This window comes from Pecten maximus, unplaced genomic scaffold (assembly GCF_902652985.1).
Source record: "Pecten maximus unplaced genomic scaffold, xPecMax1.1, whole genome shotgun sequence".
NCBI classification, from domain to species: Eukaryota; Metazoa; Mollusca; class Bivalvia; order Pectinida; family Pectinidae; genus Pecten; species Pecten maximus.
The window spans coordinates 1-23,160 of NW_022979758.1; the positions used below are offsets into that span (position 1 = coordinate 1).

General features: G+C 36.8%; 1 protein-coding gene across 1 annotated transcript; it reads right to left on the minus strand.

Moving 5' to 3' along the window:
- Positions 1–6: 6 nt before the first annotated feature.
- Positions 7–22,887, minus strand: LOC117319167 (mucin-like protein). Its single transcript, XM_033874005.1, has 23 exons — positions 22,814–22,887; positions 17,559–18,286; positions 14,373–14,465; positions 13,242–13,357; positions 12,380–12,676; positions 11,607–11,811; positions 10,936–11,162; positions 10,098–10,323; positions 9,668–9,904; positions 8,580–8,711; positions 7,912–8,112; positions 7,133–7,393; positions 6,716–6,914; positions 6,200–6,372; positions 5,779–5,943; positions 4,901–5,029; positions 4,729–4,779; positions 4,150–4,237; positions 3,571–3,768; positions 2,799–3,007; positions 1,870–1,922; positions 1,364–1,411; positions 7–973 (listed from the first exon to the last, which is right to left on the minus strand). Exons 1-23 carry the CDS (start codon positions 22,885–22,887, stop codon positions 953–955), a joined length of 4,131 nt encoding a protein of 1,376 aa, XP_033729896.1. The 3' UTR covers positions 7–952.
- Positions 22,888–23,160: the final 273 nt, after the last annotated feature.

Here is a 23,160-nt window from a genome sequence, read left to right on the forward strand (position 1 = left end):
TTTATATGATATGGAATGAAAATATTGGTATATTGATATATTGTATATAAGCACTTTTGAAGAAATCAATACAGAAATAAGTAAAACTATCACTGCAATATCAGGGGAATTTCAAGAATGGCATTTTAGCAATGATAAGCTTCGAATCTTATATTAAAGCATAAACTTAAGCCGTCTTATGCTAATTCTGAAGCGAATTATGATATAATTCCCTGTCCTGTCTTGTCACTGTCTCCGGAAAGTTCCAGATGTGAAAAACCGTTATCTCCAAATATTTCCAGGAATGCTTTGTCAATTTATCTTCACCTTCGAACATTTCCAGGAATATTTCTGTTACTGTCCATTATCTCAAAATATTTCCAGGAATATTTCTGTTACTGTCCATTACCTCCAAATATTTCCATGAATATTTCTGTTACTGTCCATTATCTCCAAATATTTCCATGAATATTTCTGTTACTGTCCATTATCTCCAAATATTTCCATGAATATTTCTGTTACTGTCCATTATCTCCAAACATTTCCAGGAATATTTCTGTTACTGTCCATTACCTCCAAATATTTCCAGGAATACTTCTGTTACTGTCCATAACCTCCAAATATTTCCAGGAATATTTTTGTTACTGCTAGTTATATCTAAATATAACTAGGAACGATTGTCATTGTCTCATTATCTTCAGAGGTTTCGAGGAATTTTTAATTGATATCCATCCTCGGAGATTTTTGTATCGTTATCGTCGAAGATTGATATATACTGTCTTCCATTTTCATAGTGGGTTTCCATGAATCTATGATAGTGTTGTCTTAGATTAATTTCCAGTTTTGTCATTGAATTTTCGCGATAGGTTTCTATCCTCTCTAGAGATTCCTAGCGATATCCATCTATTGTCGAAACCTGTCCGGAGCCGTGGGTCATCATCCATGTCGATTGACTTCTTTGTGGATTTAACACTCAATAGCTATCGTCGGGCAGCTGAAATGCAAACCAACGAGGTCATTGACATAAAAGTTATTTGCTACATGTATCAACATATTACATTTGATCAACTACCAAGGGAAAATTGTCCTCTTCAAGATTTTGCAATGATACGCAGAATGTGTATTTATATATAATAAATGATTAAGTTCTTGCGAAGGAAAGTATTCGCATAATAGAAACGGGAAGATACTTGGAAAAAATCCTTAAATGCAGAAAGCCTTATCGGTATACATTAACTTTATATAACTTCATCAATTTGTTATAAAGTATATATACTACATTGAATAAAATGGTTTTGTAACTGAACTGTGATAATTCTATAATTGGCACGTCACACCAAGACTTTAGCAATCGTTATTAACCGTCATCGACATCTTTACTTACATGTGGATAAATTCTTTCAGTTTTGTAGATCGGTCTTCCGATGTTGAACTGTAACAAACGATGAATTCCTTTAGTTTCAAAATGTCAAAACTATACGACTTTCTCATCAAAAATGTCTCTTATTTTTCCAACATTATAATGTGGTACTATACAACCAATGGAAGTCTTTTGAATTTACATCATCCTGTCATCATATGAATCTGACTTTTGCGTAGGCGTTAAACCCCGTAAAAACAAAGCATCGATGATTTTTCTAATTCCAAAATGCGGGTAAAAGACGCTTCAAAAACATATATCTAAAAAGGACTGAGGTAAATATAGCAAATTGTACAAAATACACAAACTTTAAATTTTTAATCTTTAATGCTTAAAATATGTGTACTCTGAATTATGAAATAAACTGCATCATATGTCAGCACTGCGAGGAACCGGCAACTTACAAACGGTAACTTGGACATGCATACCAGATACTAAGTATTCTGAGATATTCTCATATTCATACTCACTTCATCTTCCTGAAGTAGAACATTGTTGCACCATTCAGGGGACGTATCTAAACCTGAAATGGCATTTGTTAAAAATCTGATAATGATCACAGGGTATAGAAACACTATGTCAATCAGGCAGAGAAGGTAAAGATCAACTCAAGGTTTTCCTACTTTAGAATAGTACATATTTATCATATTGACTAAACATTTTCGTGCAGTAATCATTACCGAAAATGCAAATAGAAAATATGGATATTAGAGCAAAATATCGATTCTTACTCACAATTGTATACGAGAGCAAAATATGAACAACATGATAAAAAATTGTTTAAGTTCTTATTTAGCTATTTTAATCTGAGGTGAATTTCGTCATTTGATTACCAGCTTCAATAGACTGAGTGCAATATAATAATAAAAAAAAAAGGTTTTATGATATGATGGTTTAAGATTTATCTTGAACGATGTATTACGTGGCGTTGATATTCTTACAAAAAATATTTCATACATTAGAGTTAGTCACAAAAAACACGTGTTAATGCCACAACCGTTAAATGACATAGACAATGCTAAATATTAAAATCGGAACATTCCGATATATTTCCGTCGCCCTTCGGTCTGTTAGACAAACGTAAACAAACGAACAGATACCAATGTCCCCTGTTAAAATTGATCAACATGCATATTGTATTTAGTCACCAGGCATCTGATGCCAAACCATTACAGAACGAATATTAAAACGAAACTTTGAACAAACACATTACATGATGTGTAAACAAATACTTACCCTTCTGTATACAAATACAGCTAAATTGATAAATATATAATTATATATATAATCATTTGAACATAAACTTCTGAGAAAAAATCATATTTTACCTATTTCATTTATTTTTATGAAAAATTGATTGGAATCAATAGCCAAATTAAGCAATGTTAAGTATACTTACTTCGATCGTCGAAAGAATTCGTTGGTACGCTTGAATTAGTCTCGTTGTCATAAGGGTAGGTAATGGGAAATTGAAGAGGCCGGTCCCGGTGAACCGTCGGTGCTGTGTCGTTCCAGGTGCTAGGAGAGCCGTAAAATTGACGCCAATTGGTGTTAAACCTGGGTAGGAATATGGACGATGGTACGGCATAAGATCCTCGTACCCCAAAGCTGAAAATATGACACACACGATGTTAGCACCTTTATTTACAAATTCTGAGATAGATAAAGTAGAACCAGAATCATTAACCTGCATCATACTGACATTACGTCATTTCAAGACTCGTCAGTGATGCTAACGTATCGAGAAGGCGACTGAATACACTAAAAGTAGGTAGCAAAAACTAGGATTTAATAACGCATGTGATACTTCAATGGAATATGTACATTCTCTTTCGGATTTGCTGATTCCAGTATTTCATTCTGACCACGGTCTACCGACTTACAATCGGTAACCTATCATATTTTGGTGAGATATGCGTCGAATACCTTTAAGTAAAAATTGCAAAATAATAACAGAGTCCTGCCTTGTTAACGAAACGTCCGGGCGTACGTTTTCTCAAAATCGATATAACGAGGTCAGCATACAAAAATTGACATAATGTGATCATAGGACCAGATTTCCGGACGTTAAAGCATCTTCAGCTTCGTTGATGACACGTGGCAAGTAATTGTATTCCTAATATAAAGAGCTGTGATCTTTACATTTATATTTTACTATAGAAATGAATTACCTATCCTGGTCTGATTCTTCATCTAGGCTTCTCTTCTTGCGTCGCCGCCGAACAACTGCCATTAAGCAACACAACGCCGCAGTTGCGATCGCTACGGCTGCAGCAGCTGGCAAGAGAATCTCGACGACCCAGTCACCGTCCGTGGCTCGCGCTACACTCCGTAGCTCGCACAGGTCTCCATGGTAACCGGGAGTGCACCTAATATAAAATTTAATATCTTTAACTCGTTGTTTCATACAGGCAATGCTGGAGTATTGGTACTGATTAATGTGTGATTAAATGAGAGGTTTTTTTTTAATTAAATAAATTGTATATATATACTTACACCTTTATTAGGTGTCTCTTTGTAAACTTTAATCACAGGCTCTCACTTCGTCTGTCAATACTCCCAATATAATATAATGTTGGTGTATTGACAGACGAGGCCAGTACCTGTGCTACAATCTATGTTTTTAACAGCCCTCATTATGAACGAAAAGTTGAGATCTTACATTATCTGAATGAAATCGTCAATACCAAATACTATAAACGAAAGGGCGAGAACGTACAGTTATTTATTCGGGCATATCTCTTACTTACACACATATTGAATCGTTTGTATTCTGAAGCTGACACGTTCCATTGTTCTCACACATTTGTGTTCCATTGTAATATCCACACAGGTCCACTGACAAAACAAAAACATGAAAAATTATGTTAGTTTTATCTTTGCTAGTGAATTGATAACATTAAATTATCTAGAAACAAAATATTATGCTATTTCAAACTGACATGAACCGAGCAATGATCAGTTAAAACAAAAACAAAACCGAAAATGCAACTTTTACGGATCCATGCCTTGATTGCTCAATAAGTCAATCAAGGCTTTTTAACAGTTTTCTTGCTGTTATTATACCTTTGTCATAAATGATTGGTTTGTTCGGTTATTTGTATTATAACATGTTGTGTGACATACGATGGAGTCGTGCTCTGGGCATCACCGAAGTGGCATACACCGAAATCTAGGAGCTAAATACATAACTACCATTTAAACGTGCCACAGCACCGAAATCTATTAGGGCAATGGTTCATCATTTAGCTATCAATATTTTTTTGCAACTTGGGCATACATATTTTATTACGTGAAACATCATACGTCTACGTTGGCGATAGTCTTACCTGGACTGCGAACAGTGGTGGATTCTGGGAATGATGTTGACGGCTCTGGAACTGAAAATGAAAGGTATATTTATTGCATATTGCTATTTTTATCAGAGAGTTAACATTTAAAAAAAAAATTAATCAAGCTATTTCATAAGAGGAAAAAGAACGGGAAAAAATTCATACTTACTAGAGATACACACGGATCCATTCCAGAACGTTGAACGTGGGCATTGACATGTGTAATTACCATTAGTGTTGATACATACACCCGGCTCATTATCACAGAGGGTGGTATTTTCTTGACATTCGTCTATTTCTGAAATGTGACACCGGGTATAGAGCTTATAGTCAAAATAACGTAAAAGGTAAGTGTAATATGAACATGAAATTGACATGCTTTAAAAATGTTATAGCAAAGACTGCAGAGGTAAAATACTAATTGAATTCGGAAGAGGAGCACTTCGAATATAGGTACGTATTTCCGTTTCTGATTTTACATCGTGGCATATAAGCTTTCGGTGTTTTATTAAGATGACCAAATTTGAATATATTGAAATATACCACTGTAATATGCCTTTTTTTTACTTCTAAAAAGTGATATAAAAATGAGTTATTTTAATCAACGAAGTGTCGACTATATCCTTAAGTGAATATCAGTTTTAGGTCCTTGAATAAATGTGAGTAATTTCAATGATGCTGGACAGACAACGGAATGAATCTTAAATAGTAAATTACTATTTTTCGTTTCGACTTTGTCCTCATTTCATTTCACGGCGACATTTTTTGGGAAGTCATTTGTAAAACTATATTGTAAGTGTTTTGGATTATTTGATCCAGCAATATATCATTTGGTATTAGATCAGATACATTTGATATTGGGATTTAGTTTTTCACAACACATGACCGAGAAGAATTTAATACAATTCCATTACTAACAAATACAAATACCATAAATAATATATACTGTTTCTAGTCAGCTTTACAAAAAAATGCTTGGAAAACATCACGTGTCTGAGTTATATTCAGCATAATCCTGAATGTTTTCAATATGATAGAAATACACACCGAAACAGTCTGTCTGTATCCTTCTATAACCGGAAGGACATTCGCTACACCTGTAAGGATGCTTATTTTGTCTCTGCTCTGCTGGGGTCAGGTCTGTGCAGTTCGACCCCCAGCTTACACAGGGAGCTCCTTGGCAGCCATCGAAATCGAGTTCACAATGGTGTCCTGATAACATATGAAACACGTTGGGCTCAAATTCATGGTTTGTTTTAACATCAAAATGAAATATATTTTTCGTGGTGGGTTGATAATACCCGCGAAATCCCTGATAAAAAAAGTCAAATCTCAAATCTAAAGAGGTTATAAATCAATGGATATAAGCGTTCATCGATTAATAGTGCCCACGGAATTTTTGAAAACCATGTATGTACGAAAGTGAATAACAACTGAACACATTTCCTATAATATCCCTTCAACCCACCTGTCCATCCGATTTCACAGTCACATGAGGCCAAGCGAAAGTTATCCATGGGATGTTGATTTGGGAGAAATCGATCAAACCTGCAGGTGCCGTGCCCAGAACAATCACAGATATGTATCTCATACGCTACAGTCTCCGAAACTAGCCCCAGTGTATTGTCTACAGCGGTGAAGCTAGAATAACAAAATGTTAATCAAAATATTAATTAATGCTGGTTTCAATTATGTTACTCATGATGCTTATCAGGTAATGTGATTCTGCAAGTAATATCTTTTGACGAAGATAACAAAAATAGCACAATAGCTATTGAATCTCAAAACCGATAAATGAGATTAGAATAAAAACGATATAGAGATTTACAAGGAAAGGGTACAATGTTGATAGGAAGGAAATTCGTCTGTTGTTTCATAGACGCCATGTAAATGTGTGTCAAATTCGGAATAGTCACGTTCTCTTCTGAATTAACCATTATAGTTTTATCGAGATCATTCCGCAAGCATGCTGTGGTTGACTGACCTCAGGTGCACTGTTGCTAGGGAGGCCGGAGTCCACGTAAACATCACACCAGTACCATTGTCAGTGCAGGTGGCGTTGAGGTCGGTATTGCATCTCCCGATTACACTTGGCATGTGCTTCAGGTAAAGCGTCATTTCTTTACCAACAGTCACGTTCACGATCCGACCTTCGCTTGTCTCCAATGGGGGAATTCGAGACTCTGCAATGGAATTTTAATAACCGTAACAAGCTGACTCATTTATTACTGTATTGATGTGGTATTGGATACGTTCATATATTAGATGCATAGATCTTTCTCAAGCATATGTACGTCCTATTCAATCTTAAACACAAACGAATTCTGCCTGTCATTTTTGAGAAGATGCCTACAGAATTTGTCTACAAGGTGTTGTGCTATATTAAAAATAATTTTCTTACGTAAAACATGCTTTTGGTTGGCGATTTTGCTTGCTATCGCTAATGTTTGATTTGCCGTCGTTTCATCTTTCAGAACAAGTCTGTGGTACAAGCAAGCTTTAGACACCATGGCATCGGCAAGTAAACACGCAATGTAATCAGTGGAGTTCTCGTCGTTGTAGATGTTTGGATAAAGTTCGTCAAGGAATAATGGCGTTACATCAGTTGCGTTTATGGTCAAGTTCTGGTGCAAGGACGTATTGGTGTCGGGTGAAACTCTCCCTAAGGCAAGAGAAAAAAGAGCACTGTCATCTCTTCATTATAACACTACATGCCAGGAATTGTAGGCGTCGTAAACATGTTATGAGAGAAGTGCTTCTAGAATTGGATTTGAATGATTCGTTAATTCAAATAATAAATCATTTATAAGTACATAAGGTATGTTAATATTCTAAAACCACATAATGGGGAACTTGGTGTGGTTAAATTTAAATAGCTGTCTTTTCTGAAATTAAAAAAAGAATGTTAATGATTATGATTTATCATAAGGGGGGATCTTTTTTCTATTCGACGCCTTACTACAACAAGCTGTCCATCGTGTCTACAGCAACATGCGCTAACTTAATATTCTCGACAGCAAAGGAGGAAAAGACAAACCGCTTAATCGATTAAGCGAAATTCAATAAATATATTTGATATCACGTATTTGGCAATATATGTGTTGGATCAGAAACTGCGAAATTTGGTAAATAAAATACCACATTACCGTTAACAATATCAGTGATGTAACGTGTACTTACAACTCTGCATTTGTGAGAAGATTTTTCTGTCGGTAGAGTTTAACGAAAGTGGCTCGACTGTTGTATCGCGCAGGCTAAGATCGTCAGATTTGTCATTGTTTGCTGTTCCGAGTAACCCCCTGGTGTTCCGAACAGCTTCAGGAGGGGTAACAACCACGGCAGAAATGGATCCTCCCGCGTCACAGAATTTTGTCGAAAAGCCTTCAAATAAAATTTGTCAACATGGAGTATTTATTACTATTAACTAAACAAGATATGTCGATAGACTTTGTTTTAGTATATTCCTTATAATGAGAAAAAGATGGTTTGAAACATTTGTATACTCGTATTTATATATTTAAGAATATCCTAAAACAAGTAATGTAGCGAAAATGAAATGCATAAACTTCTGATACCCACAGGAAATTGTATTAAGATCAAATACGTATTCACGTTTCTTGTTCCTGAATGCATCAATTTCATTTTGGTGTCAATAGGTTTCATCCTCTTTTGGTAAAGCTTCGTTATTGAGCGTCTTAAGGTTCCCGGAAGCCTATACGTTTGGTTTTCGACTATTTCTTTTAGGTCACAATGTCGTGAGTGTGTATTGATATATCTTACAACTTCCCACAATCACTACAGGGAGGTAAACACTTTCGGATAATGTTACATATTACCACCATACTTACCCGCAGTTTCCACAATGACGACGCAATCGTCGCTGTTCTTGTACACGGTCAAGTTTTGAAATGTCCTTCGAAAATTGGATTCCCACTCGAAGCTGTTGGTTAAAGATGCTCCGTCTACCTTAATATCGATACCTGTAACAAATCAATACGGTTTTGCATTATTTAACTCATGCCTTTTCTTTGTTTTTTATTCTATTGTAAACATGGAAATTTTACGCGAGGGGGAAATTTGCGTTTATTACGCGGATCCCTTTTGATCGCGAAAATTTCCCCCACATATATTATTTTGATATGAATTCGAGTATACTCGAACTACAAATGAAGGTGGGTCGATCGCGAAAATTACCCCTACGCGTATAGTTTACGTATCGAAATCGCGATATTAACCACCCGCGGAAATAACCACGTTTACAGTATTAGAAACAGTAGAATTACGATTGGAAATTTACATTTTAATTCTTCATCAACAATATTAGTGTATATTGAACATTCAGTTTTAACTTAAGCATACAACCCAGAACCGGAAACGACGCGATGAAATAATTTTGACGCACGTGTCTTTCAATGTTTCTATATAATTCATAAAATAATGATAATTGAGTGACGTATTAGTCTTATTGGACAAAAACAAGCGAGAATACCGAAATGATAACGAAACCGTAATTACAACTCTTAATTGATAAAGGACGAAAAAAGAACAAAAAATAAGATTTTCATTGAGCACGTTGAATAAGTACAAGGAGAAAAAACCAGGTGCTCAGAAAGGGTAAGCGTCTTATGCTTTATCTATGACACCTGCTTTACAAATCTAGGTCAAATCCGAATGAAGTTTCATTCTCTAAATGAGAACTAGGGTGATGAAAACGGAACCAGTAGACAAATCAACATTGAACACGTCTGTAAGAATCTAGATTTCCGACATTCGTTAACGGGCTCTTCGTTCTGGAAGATTACAGCACATACTTTTAGCAAATCATAAGCAACGTTACATACTGTGTTGTCTTTTTAGCCCAAAACTAGCAGTATATTTGAAATATAAACGCATTCAATACCCACACCTAACGGCATAAACGATATCAAAACATTACCTGTACGTTTGTCGTTTTGAGACACCGTTACATCGGTTGAACCGGAGATCGTAAAAGACGAAAAAACTGTAAGGTTGTCGTTGGGCTGGCTTGAATCGCCCTTTATCCATATCGGCTCCATCTTGGTCTGAAGAACCGACCCAGTATTTGTTTCCGCTAATAGATATTCTCCATTTCCACCAAACGTGTATTGAAGTCCATCAAAGGTTTGTAAGTTTGGAGACCCGAACACTGATGCTGTAATATAACAAAATGGCGGATAACAATTGCTTAAATGATTATCAAATCAATCTAAATTAAGAGCGGTGAAGCCGTTAATAGGCTGTTGTATTATCAATAACATAAACAAAGAAAATACATGATTTTTCAGGCATACAACCACTGAATTATTTCATTTGTCAGAAAACTACCGGACATTCAAACTACTTACCAATGATTGGAGGGATGTAGTTGGAACATGAGGAGACAATACGCCGGGCGTAGTATTGTTTACATGTTTCTTCTTCCGTGCAACATGCATCACGCGCATAGATGTCACGTGATTTGTGAAGGGCGGGAAACGTCTCCGGATGGAACCGATAGAATGCACTAGGACCACGTGGTCCTGTCATTAAAGACCCTCTGACAGGCGTGTCTGTCGGATTGTAGCAGCAATGCTGAAAAGACAATATTCGTGGTACCAGAGGCAAAATATCGAACGAAATTCAATAAAAATTCAAACATTTCCAGTGTTAGTATCAATGTTCCCAGCATACAAACGTTATAGAAAAAAATCATTGGTCATATTGTACTATTGAACTTAGGAGTAAGGTTAAGTTTTTTTATGAATGAAATAAAAATTTTGCGAAAATTAAAAAGTCTTGAGATAAGGTACTGTAGGCCTATATCTGTTTTTTTTCGAGATATTGTTTTAACGCTTTCGGGGAAAATTTGAAGCTTTGGCCATTATTGTTAATTTGAAGTAATTCGAGATTTTAAAAAGCGATAAAAACACTCATTCGCCTGTCAATCATGTAAGCAAATCTAGTGCAAAATATCAATTTCTTGATACATCGTGAAATACCACTGGACAATACCAAGACTATACAATGATATATTCTCGGCTTTTGCAACTAAATTGTTTATTTTATCATCATTGATTTCACATGAATTACTGCTGTATTGGCTTTCGAGATTCAAGAGGCAATATGTGAAAAGTGTTCTCCTTACTTAAGAAAAAAATGTATGAATAATAATATTGACCAATAATATTGCTAACAGTAACATACCAATCCGTAGCCGTTTTCTGTCGGCACTACAATGTCAGCACAGTATGTGGCGTTATCAAAATAAAATTTAGGGTCTGCAAATATTTGAGTCGTCGAACAAGGACATGCCGGAATTGGGCTTGATACAATATCACGTGACTCCTGGGTCAGCCAATCACGACAGGTCGCGGTGGCGTTACTCACAGTGGACTCGTTATACAGCTTGAATATCCATTTACCAATGAGCCCTGAAACAGAGAAGGCGATTCATTGCGTAATGGAACCAATGTTTATGCCTAGTATATGTATAAAAGAGGTGTTTTTATTATACTAAATTGTCATTCTCTAAAAGCGACAAAACCAATTAGTGAAACTTTCATTATTGTGACGTCATCAATACATGGAATTATGTATTTTGTTCTGGTAGGAAAACGTTGCATTCAGCAATTGTCGCTATATACGTGTAGATGAAGATGTCTTTAAAATAAAGTTTTCACGTTACATTAGATAAATCTAACTCGTAGGTTTACATATAAACCTCCCTTATGAGTCGCTTAAGTCTGTGTAAAGTAAACGCTGAAATTTGCACGCAAGAATTAACATTTATGTATTGCAAGTGTTTAGTCCCTATATAAATAAATATACATGGATATATAAATGATATATAATGAACAAATAATTAAAAATGTTACCTATATTTCCTACAGTCTTGGATATATCCACAGCTTCTGGTGTGCCGGTTCTATTGAAGAATGACCTGTACCCATCCGAGCCGAAATCGAGGCCTATGACAGGTGTCCTCGCGAGACTATAGGGTAAGGCATTGTTCTTATCGTAGTCATAAGCAGCAAAGGTCCGGTCTCCATCGGACAGCAGAACCAGCCGGAAAGATGTGTTCTGTAATGTGCAAGATTGGTACCAATCAAATTTGAATGTCAAGATGGACAACCGTTACAAATCCGGGATACTAGACATTATGTTATCACAGACTCATACTATCCTCACATATAGAGAAACTATATCCACTACATGCTCGGGATTGTAAGTATACTATCACACACGACTCACTTTATACAAAAAGTGTTTTTCTAACATGAATTGACTGTCCAATGAAACACTACAACGTGCATCTACATGTATCTTTGTACAGAATATTTAACAAGTAAGCAAACAAAGTTTCATTTTTTCTACCGACATCTATATGATGGTACTACAATTGAGTATTTCAAATGCAGTTATCATCCATTTTTTTTCCTTTTGTCAGCTGAAACATTAAATAAATTAATTATTTCGCTCATTGTGTTTTGTTTCTATAGACCTGTAGTAGCTATTGTTGATGCGCCAATCTATGATTGCATCATTTTGTTAATGCACCAAAATAAAATTCAGGTCCGCCAAAAGAAAATAGTCTACATGGTAACATAAAATAAGATATACATGCACAATGTTTGTTTCTAATACTCACTTCTTTCTTATGGTAGATTTCCGCAGGGTATGGACTCACATGCTCCCAGTGGACGTCAACTGCCCACGTTGGGTTAAAGCCAGGTTCCAAATATGGCAGCCATTCTTTCGTGATGTTCGTGTTGTGTTGGACGTTTTGATATACAGTGGCGTACACAGAGGAATCTGTTGTGTTCCGAATATCAAGGTCTGTCCAAAACGGCGCTAGTAGAACCGTGTTATTTGTTCCAATTGGAAGAGGCCGGGGATTATATCCGACCGTGTTGTTTCCGAGGGATACAAGTCCGTTAATACTCACCTGTGGATAAAATTAAAATTCACAAAGCTGTTTTCAAAAGCATTTCAAGAAAAAAATATGTAATGACATAGATCAACATACGTAAATGTCAATAAGTATGTATATGTAGGAGGAAGGCTTGTACATACATAGCCTGTTGTCCATTTTTCGTTAAATTGTATTGATTTCATGAAATATATTGAAATGAAAAAGTTATATACATGTATATAAATGCACACAAATGAAGAACATCCAAAACAACTTTGTCAGTGCTAAGGTGCCGATAAAACAGACTATTAACTGTGTTATATGCATTGTAAAACTATACTGAAAGGCCGACTTCATAAATCATTGAAATATTTACTTAACATCACACTTATATTGTATTTGACTATAGGTCCAACATATAGTGTGTTAAATTTGAAATCATGAATTCCATTTCGTTGACAACAGTCATGTATATAACTGGCCGAGAACGAACATACAATGTAGCAATCTGATGGCGTTGGAACGCTTCCTCTTTATGACGCCCTTTTTCAGCCACTGAATCTATACAGGCACGTGATGTGAATATACGTTTACGTACGTGGATATGCTTGTATCTGGTTCCGTACACAGGAATGTTTCCGCTCACAGGGATTTCTGCAGAAGTCCCATCGTCCGTCTTGGCTAGTGTGATGGTGAAGATGTTGGATGCTAGTACTGAAAGTCGAGATAATAGAGAATTTGTGATGAAGTATTGAATGCAAACACAACCACATGAAATGTAAATTGAAATTGTAGATTGAAGGAATACGACAATAGTCTGAACAAGGCCTATAAACCAGAACGACCCCTCCCCCATAATTATATAATAATATAATCATTTACTTCTTGCTGTCATTTCAATCACGTGGCAATGGAACATTATCTTGTTTTAAAAATATGATAATACTACCAGCGCCAATTGTTGTGTAATTTGGGTCGTATGAGGACCGGTCTCAAGGAGACGACAGCCAGTGTCATATGAGGACGGTGTCAATAAGACATCAACAGCCAAGGTCATATGGGGATGGAGTCAAGGAGACACCAACAGCCAAGGTCATATTCGGATGGGTGTCAAGGGGACACAAACAGCCAAGGTCATATCAAGATGGATGTCAAGGGACACCAACAGCGAGGGCCATATAAGAACGGGTGTCGAGATCATCGACAGCAAAAGTCAAAAGAGGACGAGTATCGAAGGTACACCAACATAAAATTTTTTAACAAAGACAGAAACAGCAGACTGGGAAGAAAAGAAAGAGATCGTGAATTTGGCAAAGTGGAGAGCAGATATACGTTTGTGTTTTCAATGCACCGTTCCTATACGTGGAAGAACTTGCCTGATTCTGCAAGACCAACTTTTAATCGTATTTTTAGATCAACATGCAGTGAGATTTAGCAAGCATTGCCAACACTCTATTGTATTTCATACACATGAAGTATTATTTGACTGACTGTGTTGTCCTGCTGGATACCTTCGATATATTTCATTGAGGTAGCACTATAAAGTCGATATCACTTTCGCACCATCTCAAGGAGGCCATCATGAGCATACCGTAGCCTCCGAAAACACACTCAACACACGCATGCATCTCAGAAACAGCGGAGGTCATCCTTAAATGACCATAGCTGTTGAAAGGAACTTAAACAATGCAAAAGGAAAAAAATAATCATGCACATGGCGTCGGCTTACCGGATGTTGTTTCTGTTGTCACTGAAGGTGTTGTCCCAGGGGATGTTACAACGGCACTTGAATTCGACCCACTGCTTGCTGTTGTATGGTTACCTTTAAATAGATAAATACAATATGTATTATTCTGATATCGGTGGTTATGTCACAACTTCCAGCAAGATAATTTACCATGATTGATTCATCATGATAATTTATCATTAAAATTTAGCATGACAATTCAAAATGAGAATTCACCATGATAATTGCTTTGACAGAAACATACCAGAGCATATTTGTTATTCAATTTCGTTTTTTGCAAAAGTAAAAATGAATTCATATAATATAAGACAAATACTAATCTAATCAAAACATAGATGCTCATTCTCACTAAGTTACATGAATATCTAACGACATCGCATAATGTGTCACGTTCTGGTGACCTTTGTTATCTCAATATTTCACTTTTATGTCGAATTGACAATTTTCGATGTCATCGAGCTCACCCATTCGTCACATCATGCATCTGAAGCTAACCATTTCGGTACAGCATGTATATAGCTATATGTAACGTAGTGAGAATGGCCATCGAGATTTTAATAAGATTGGGCATATACCAACATATTCTATACCTGAGCACTATTTTACAAAAATAAAAAAAAATATGAGCGAGCGCCTATCAAAAGGTTTTTTTCCGAAGCAGCCGACACTATGTTATTCTAAATTGACTATTGCTAGGAAAATGGGAAATGGGGTCATGATATTGATATTAATTCTGATAATAGGAGTCTCGGCGTTCATTGATTACATATGATATATGGCGGAGCATTAATTTCTACACTAGCATGTGCTAAGCAGGTTATATATAGTATGTAACAATATGTCATTGTACAAAACAAAGCATTATTCTGATGTAATATATTCGTTTATTGTCATACACAGTTGTGAATGTATATATCAGTGTAATGTCAAATTTGTTGTTATACATTGTTGTCATGTAATACATTGTTGTTATGTAATACATTTTCGCTAAGTTATACATTGTTGTTAAGTCATACAATGTTATGTTATACATTGTTATCTTACACAATGTTATGTTATACATTGTTTTTAGGTTTTAATTGTTGTTGTGCTTTACGTTGTTGTTCTGTTATACAATGTTGTTAAACATTGTTGTAATGTGTTATGCTGTAAATATTGTACGATAGTGTAACATAATTGATCATTCTAACAAAACATTGTTGACACGTTTTATGTTTTGTAACATAAATATTTTGCTGTAACACAATACATTCGCGTTACACGATACGTTTTCATGCACCACAATATATTGCTGTAACGCTACATAATATTTAATAATACACTACATTGCTGTAACGATACACAGTATAACATAATACATTGTAGCGCTGAACATTATATAATAACACAATACATTGCTGTAACGCTGCACATTATATCATAACACAATACATTGCTGTACGATACGCATTATATCATAAAACAATACATTGCTGTAACGATACACATTATTTAATAACACAATACATTGCTGTAACGATACACATTATTTATTAACACAATACATTGCTGTAACGATATACATTATATTTAATAACACAATACATTGCTGTAACAATACACATTATATCATAACACAATACATTGCTGTACGATACACATTATTTAATAACACAATACATTGCTGTAACGATACACATTATTTAATAACACAATACATTGCTGTAACGATACACATTATTTAATAACACAAAACATTGCTGTAACGATACACATTATTTAATAACACAATACATTGCTGTAACGATACACATTATTTAATAACACAATACATTGCTGTAACGATACACATTATATCATAACACAATACATTGCTGTAACGATACACATTATTTAATAACACAATACATTGCTGTAACGATACACATTATTTAATAACACAATACATTGCTGTAACGATACACATTATTTAATAACACAATACATTGCTGTAACGATACACATTATATCATAACACAATACATTGCTGTAACGATACACATTATATCATAACACAATACGTTGCTGTAACGATACACATTATTTAATAACACAATACATTGCTGTAACGATACACATTATTTAATAACACAATACATTGCTGTAACGATACACATTATTTAATACACAATACATTGCTGTAACGATACCATTATATCATACATTGCTGTAAAGATACACATGATTTATAACACAAACATTGCTGTAACGATACACATTATTTAATAACACAATACATTGCTGTAACGATACACATTATTTAATAACACAATACATTGCTGTAACGATACACATTATATCATAACACAATACATTGCTGTAACGATACACATTATTTAATAACACAATACATTGCTGTAACGATACACATTATATCATAACACAATACATTGCTGTACGATACGCATTATATTTAATAACACAATACATTGCTGTAACGATACACATTATTTAATAACACAATACATTGCTGTAACGATACACATTATTTAATAACACAATACATTGCTGTAACGATACACATTATTTAATAACACAATACATTGCTGTAACGATACACATTATTTAACAACACAATACATTGCTGTAACACTATGCATTTCATATAAAACAATACAGTTCTGTAATGATATAGGTTTTGTTGTAACACAACTAATACAATGGTGTATATTCGACAATTCTCTAAGACATACTGCTAACGTATGTTTTAGCGGTAATTTCATTACAACGCTATTCGCACTAAAAGCATTGCATGTAATTATGACTTCACTAATTGCAGTTTGTCTTTTCTTTCTACTGCATTGCTGTATGTGTCAATTCATTACTCTATAAATCCGTTTTTTCGGGTATGGACTAAAATTTTAGTACGGTCACAGTATATCATTAAACATAACATATACTATTTCTCAGTTATAATATAAGGCGTTCGATGGATGATTGAGCACATATGGGGTTAACTACTTGCAAACAACAATCACCTTGCAGGTGGCATAAGTAGCTATAATATAGCATATTAGTGAGGCAAACATTCACGCTAACACATTGCTTCACAATGGACAAGGTATTTTACATCAACGACTTTACAAAAAACTAAGTTTCTGTAACAAAAATCAAGCAAGCGAAATATGACAAATCTACAACTGGTCATACCATTGCTTGCTGGAAGATGGGTGATGGGCAAAGACGACAATGTTGATGTTGATGTTTCACTCATTGAACTTGCCGAGATCGAAGGCGGCGTTTTGGATGCTGTTGCTGTTGTTTCCTCTGTTGCAACTGTGACCGATACAGAACTGGAATCAGTGCCAGTACTGGTTTCCAATGTACTTTCCTTATTAGATAGAGTGCTACCCGTAGATTCTCTTGTCGGCTGCATTGCAGTAGTTGTCATTCCACCTGCACTACTTGGAACTGAAGAACTTTCCGTAGCAGTTGAAGTGACTCCATTTGAAGTTATCGGCACTATGCTTTCTTTTGTACTGATGACGCTATGTGATGTTGCACTTGGAGATAAAGTGGTAGCATTTCCAATACCCATAGTGTTGACTGGGGGAATAGAAGCTGATGTCGAGCCAGGAATGTTAGAGTGAGTTGTCGAATCTGTTCCAGTTGTACTAGAATCAACATTGTTTCCAGTGGAAATAGAACTCACGGTGGTTGAACCAGCGATGGAAAGTGTCGCAGTTGATGAGGAACTCTGCGATGGTATAATCGTGCTGGACTTTGATGATGAACTAGTAGGCGATGTGGAACTTCCAGTGTTAGCAGTTGTTTCCGATGTTCTTTCAGAAGAGAGTGTTGTCTCCGTTGTTGGTGAGGAGCCACTACTGGTTTTTAACTTGGGGCGTTTATTTTGGGGGGCGCCAAATTTTTGAAAACTGTTTGGGGTTTCATTGTTAATTGAGAAAAAAATTTTCCCGCAAAAGATTTTGAAGTAATGTTTATTGTTTTTGCGGAAAAAGTTTTGTGTAAACAAGGATGCCGTGGCGGTTTGGGGGGGCGGCTTGTTTGTTTCACTTAGAACGACGAATGGGGGCCCCTTTATGCTTCTGTTTTTGTTGCAGGGGACCGTCAGCGAATTTTTGCCCTACTGGTTTAAGAACTTTCCTGTAGATGAGTGCTCCTGATTTTTCGGCTTGCTTTGGGATGATTGACATGGATCTTGGACGAGAACTTGTAGATTTTAATACCCATGGTTTCTGGGATAGCTTTTTTGACAGAAGGTTGTGAGTTGCACTGGGTAAGTGTTAAGCATTTCCAAATAACCAAGTGTTTAGAGGAAAAGAGTGATGTCGAGAGGAATTTGGGATTGGGAATCGTTCCAGTGATGAAGACATTGTTCCATGGAAAGAACTTCCAGTGGGTTAGCATGGCTTGTCGGTTTTTAGAAATGGATGTGTTTTGTGTGCCGACCCTTTTATGATACAGGGGTTGGAATTAGGTGGTTAGCGTTGGTTGTAGATTTGGGGGAGTGTTGTCCGTTTTGGAAACTATTGGGGATTTTACAGCTGTGTTAAGTTTGAGGTGTGTGCCTCAGGATTGTAGCTGGGTTTGGCTGCATTGGGTGTAGGACAAACCGCAAATGATGTGTGAAGTTATTCATTTGAAGCTTTTGGGGGGGTGCCCCCCTTAGGTTGCTCGTGCCTGACGTCATGGTGTAACAAAGCACAATAATGGTTTATGTTTCCTATTTTGATGACCAGATCCGCGGCGTTTTATTGTTGTGTTTCCATTTCAACTGGAAAGATAAAAACTGGGAAAATTTAGGATTTTAAGTTTTCGCTATTTTTGATGTACGTAGATTTCTTGCGGTATTTAGTAGTGCATTCCAACCGCAATTCTTTGGAACAAAGCTTTTTTAGGTTGAAAGGGCCCATTTGAAGTTTCGGCCTTTCTTTTTTTAGATGAGTTTGTTTGGAACGGAAGTAGTGGGGAAAAAATAATTCGCAAGTTGATGGAATAGGAGTGATGTCGGCGAATTGTTAGAGGGATTGTGGGAACTTGGTTCCCGTTGTTGAATCCATTGTTTCAGTGGAAAGGTTCCGTTGTTGAACCACGATGGAATTTACAGTGTAGGAAATATGGATGGTTAATCGGCTGGATTTGTAGGACGTGGCGGGTTGAAATTCCAGTTCGTTTTCCCTGTTTTGAAAGGAGGTTGTCTTGTTGTTGGTGAGGAAATTTGGCCTTCTAAATGGAGGTCTATGTGATGGTTTGGGGGCAGAGAGAAAATGGTTGGGGGTGTTTCCTTTGTGCAGTAGGCGGCGTATTTTTCGTTGTTGTTTTTTGTTCACTGTAACCGATAAAAATGTTTTGCCCTCGGTTTCAGGTTCTGATGGTGACCGTGATTTGTGGCGCGAATATGGTGGTGTTTCCCTCATTTTAACTTGACGAATTTCCCGGGAATGGTTTGGGTCATTTGAGTTGTTCCTTGTCCTTGACCGATCGAATGGAATTATGCGTATGGTTTCCAATTTACTTCTATTTTAGTGAGGCTACCCTAGATTTCGTGGTGGTTTGCAGGAGTTGTATTCAACTGCCATTGGATGAAGAACTTGTTAGTGAAATGACCTTGGTTTTGGTTAAGCGTTTTTTGTCGAGTTGTGAGTGAACTTGGAGGTAAAGGTACATTTAAAAATTTGTGTTCCGGGTTGGAATTAAAATGTTAGCCAGGATGTTTTAGAGAGAGTTGTGTCTTCCGTTTTTAGGAGCCAAATTGTGTTCCAGTGGAAATAGATAGGTGGTTGACCAGGATTGGAACCTTTTGGGTGGTGAGGAATTCGAGGTAATCTGTGAATGATTGTGAAGGTAAGGTTAAATTTTAGTTGTTAGAGTTGTTCCTGTCTTAAAAGGAGTGTGTTCCGTTTTTGATTGGGGTTAGGTATTTCCCCAGTGAGGGTTGATGTTATTTGGGTGCGAGGATTGGAGGCCTTTGGGTGTTGCGTGTTCCGGTTCACGTTGAAACGATTTTAGTAAGTGCTATCTGGTAGTTTTAAATTTCCCCTTTTAAAAAGAGTGCTCACCTTAATTCCTTGGGTGTTGGCAGAGCTAAGTTGATGTTCACTCATTGAACTTTAAGAACGGCCCGGCGTTTTAAGGGTTTTGCGTTGTTCCCTGTTCTTTTTACCGATACGAACTGGATAGTTTAGTTTCTGGGTAAAAGTAATTTCTATAGTAATGCACGAATCTTTGGGCGAGCCAGGAGTTGTATTCCCGAACTTTAGGGGAACCCGTTCCCGTTGAAAGGGACTTCCATTTTGGGTTTGGCACATGCTTTCTTGTACTGATGAAGGATGGATGTTTCATTGGAGTTAAATGGTAGATGCATAGCAATGTGGACTAGGTAGAGTTTGTTTCGAGTTTTTAGAGTGAGTTGTTCGTTTGGTAGGACTAAACGTTGTTTCCGTGGACAGATTAGGTGGTTTAACGCAGGATTGTGATGTTGGGCTTTCATTGGGATAATGTGAGACTTTATGTGGGAAAGTTGGATGTGACTTTCAGCTTTTTAGAGTTGTTCCCTCTTAAGAAGGAGTGTGCTCGTTGGGTTTTAGGGGCCCTTGGTGTTTTCAGTAAGCGATTAAAGGTGGTGTTTCTCAGAATTTTAAAACGGGCGGGTTCGTTGTTCGTCGCTCCCTGTGAGAGTAAGCGGAAGTTTCCTTGGTTTAAGCTTTTGAGGAAATTTTGCTCCTAACAGTTGTCGTGCTTTCGTGTTGTACGACACAATAATGGGGAAGTTCACTAGAAATTGAAGAATTGAAGGGCGTCTTATGCTTTCGTTGACTTTCTGTTGTTCCTTGGAGATAGTGGCCATTCCAACTCTGTTTCCCCGAAAAAGTGAGTCACCGGAATTGTGATGTGAATGCCGTTGTATTTATTTTTCCTGGAACAGAACTTCCGGGTTGAAACCATGAATTGCCCTTTTGGACTTGGATGGTACGTCTGGATTGATGGTATGTAGTGGACTTTTCCCTGTAGCACTGGCCAAACTTTAGAAGTGGTGTCCTTTTGAGGACCTCTGTATTTTCCTGTGGTACTGAATCGGTTTTGATGTCCATTTTGGAGAACTTTGGGTGCAGGTAAATGTCGAGATAACTTTCGAAATATGTGTATTTATTGGGGGACTGGAGGATTGTGGCCCGGTTTCAGAGTTTCGCTGTCCGTTCAGATGGGTGTTGGCGAGTTGGTGGAGTTTCATTTTTAAAAGCGTGGGGTGTTTTATGTGTGTGGTTTTTTTTAACCCGTGCGTGAACTGAATGCGTAGGTAATCGTCTGATTGTGAGTAAGTGTCACCGTTAGATTTCTTTCCCTGCATTGAAGAGTTGTCTTCACCTGTCTTGGGCGAGCCCAGAATTGGTGATTTCATAAATTTGGCTATGTTTTTTGGAGGGGTTTGGTGACTTTGGGTAAAAATTTTAGATTCAACAATTCTGGGGAAAAATATTGGAGTGGTGTTAATGATTTTAACTTTAGTCGAGCACATTTGTTGTGAAGCTAGTGTTAAACCGGGGAACTTGTGGGAGAGAAACCCCATTTATTGGTGGATTTTAATTTATTGACGACGGACTTCAGTAGCAGTTGTTTGATGTTCTTTAGGGATGTTCCCTTGTTGTAGGGCATTACCATTTCACAGTGGAGGGAAATTTAGTGTTCGTCGGATTTAATGATTGTCGGGAAAATTTTTTTGGCTAACCTAGAATATATGTTGGCTGGTTTTTAACTTGGGTTTAGAAATTGTGCCCTCCGTATCAGACTCTCGATGGCTAACTTCATTTTAAGGGAAAAACAAATGGGTGGATTTTTCAGTATTGCTTTGCCAGATGAGAGGGGGTCTGATGTGTTTCTGGGCCTTAATGGATTCCAAACATGTGGTTTTCAAATTTTGATAGATGAATGTTCCCAGGATGTTTGATGGTATTCGTGAACTATTTGATAAGCTCCTTGAAACTTAGGGCATTTGGGTTTCCAATGGTTCTCTGGTGAGCGATGGGATTTGGCACGGAAATAAGTGGTGATTTCACGGAATTTCGATGGAAAGTTTGAGCGGCTGATTTTATGTTGGAACTGTCGCGTACAGAACCAAAAAGTTTCCAGTACGTTCCAGTTTGAAGGAAAGGTTTTCGCAGTTTGGGTTTCTTGAATATGTGTGGCTTATTTACTATAGGCGGATTTCCCTGTTGATTGTTTGAGTTTTGAGATGTTTCGTTGTTGAGACATGGTGTTCTAAAAGGGGGTTATGTGATGGTATCGTCAATGTGAACCTTTTGGTGTGATTGTAAGGCTCAAGGTGTGAAACTGATTGGTGAAGTTGTTCCTTTTAACTTAGGAGTTGCCGAATCAGGGGCCGACCACCCGTCGAATTGGGTGGGTTAAGGCAAAAGGACATAATGTGTGGAGTTTATATTTACCATCGGAGGGGGCGTTTGGCTGTTGCGTTGTTTCTCTGTTCCCGTCCGAACGAACTGGATTTTCCGTTGGCCATACTTTGTTTAATGTAGTCTGTGATTTTGTGCTGATTCTAGCTTCATGCAGTTGGAATGGACCCTCCAAATTTGGAACCATTGAAGTAACTTTCTTTTTACTGTTGCGAAGTGTGTCACTTAATAGTGTAGCCATACCTTGTTTGGGAAAAGAGTACAAGGAGTTGAGTTGATTTGAATTGTTATGTTAGGCATTTTTTCCCTAAAGCATGGGGGTGAACCACAGGACTTGTGCGTGAGAGCCTGGATTTTATAACGGTGAACTTAGTACTGTC

Excerpts from the sequence above, each read along its gene's own strand:
- LOC117319167 (XM_033874005.1), bottom strand. The coding sequence starts at position 22,887 with ATGGCCAACGGAAAATCCAGTTCGTTCGGACGGGAACAGAGAAACAAC. Across the intron at positions 12,677-13,241 it reads CCAGATACAAGCATATCCAC|GTGAGTATTAACGGACTTGT; the intron begins GTACGTAAACGT and ends TTTTATCCACAG. Across the intron at positions 1,412-1,869 it reads TTCTACTTCAGGAAGATGAA|TTCAACATCGGAAGACCGAT; the intron begins GTGAGTATGAAT and ends CGTTTGTTACAG.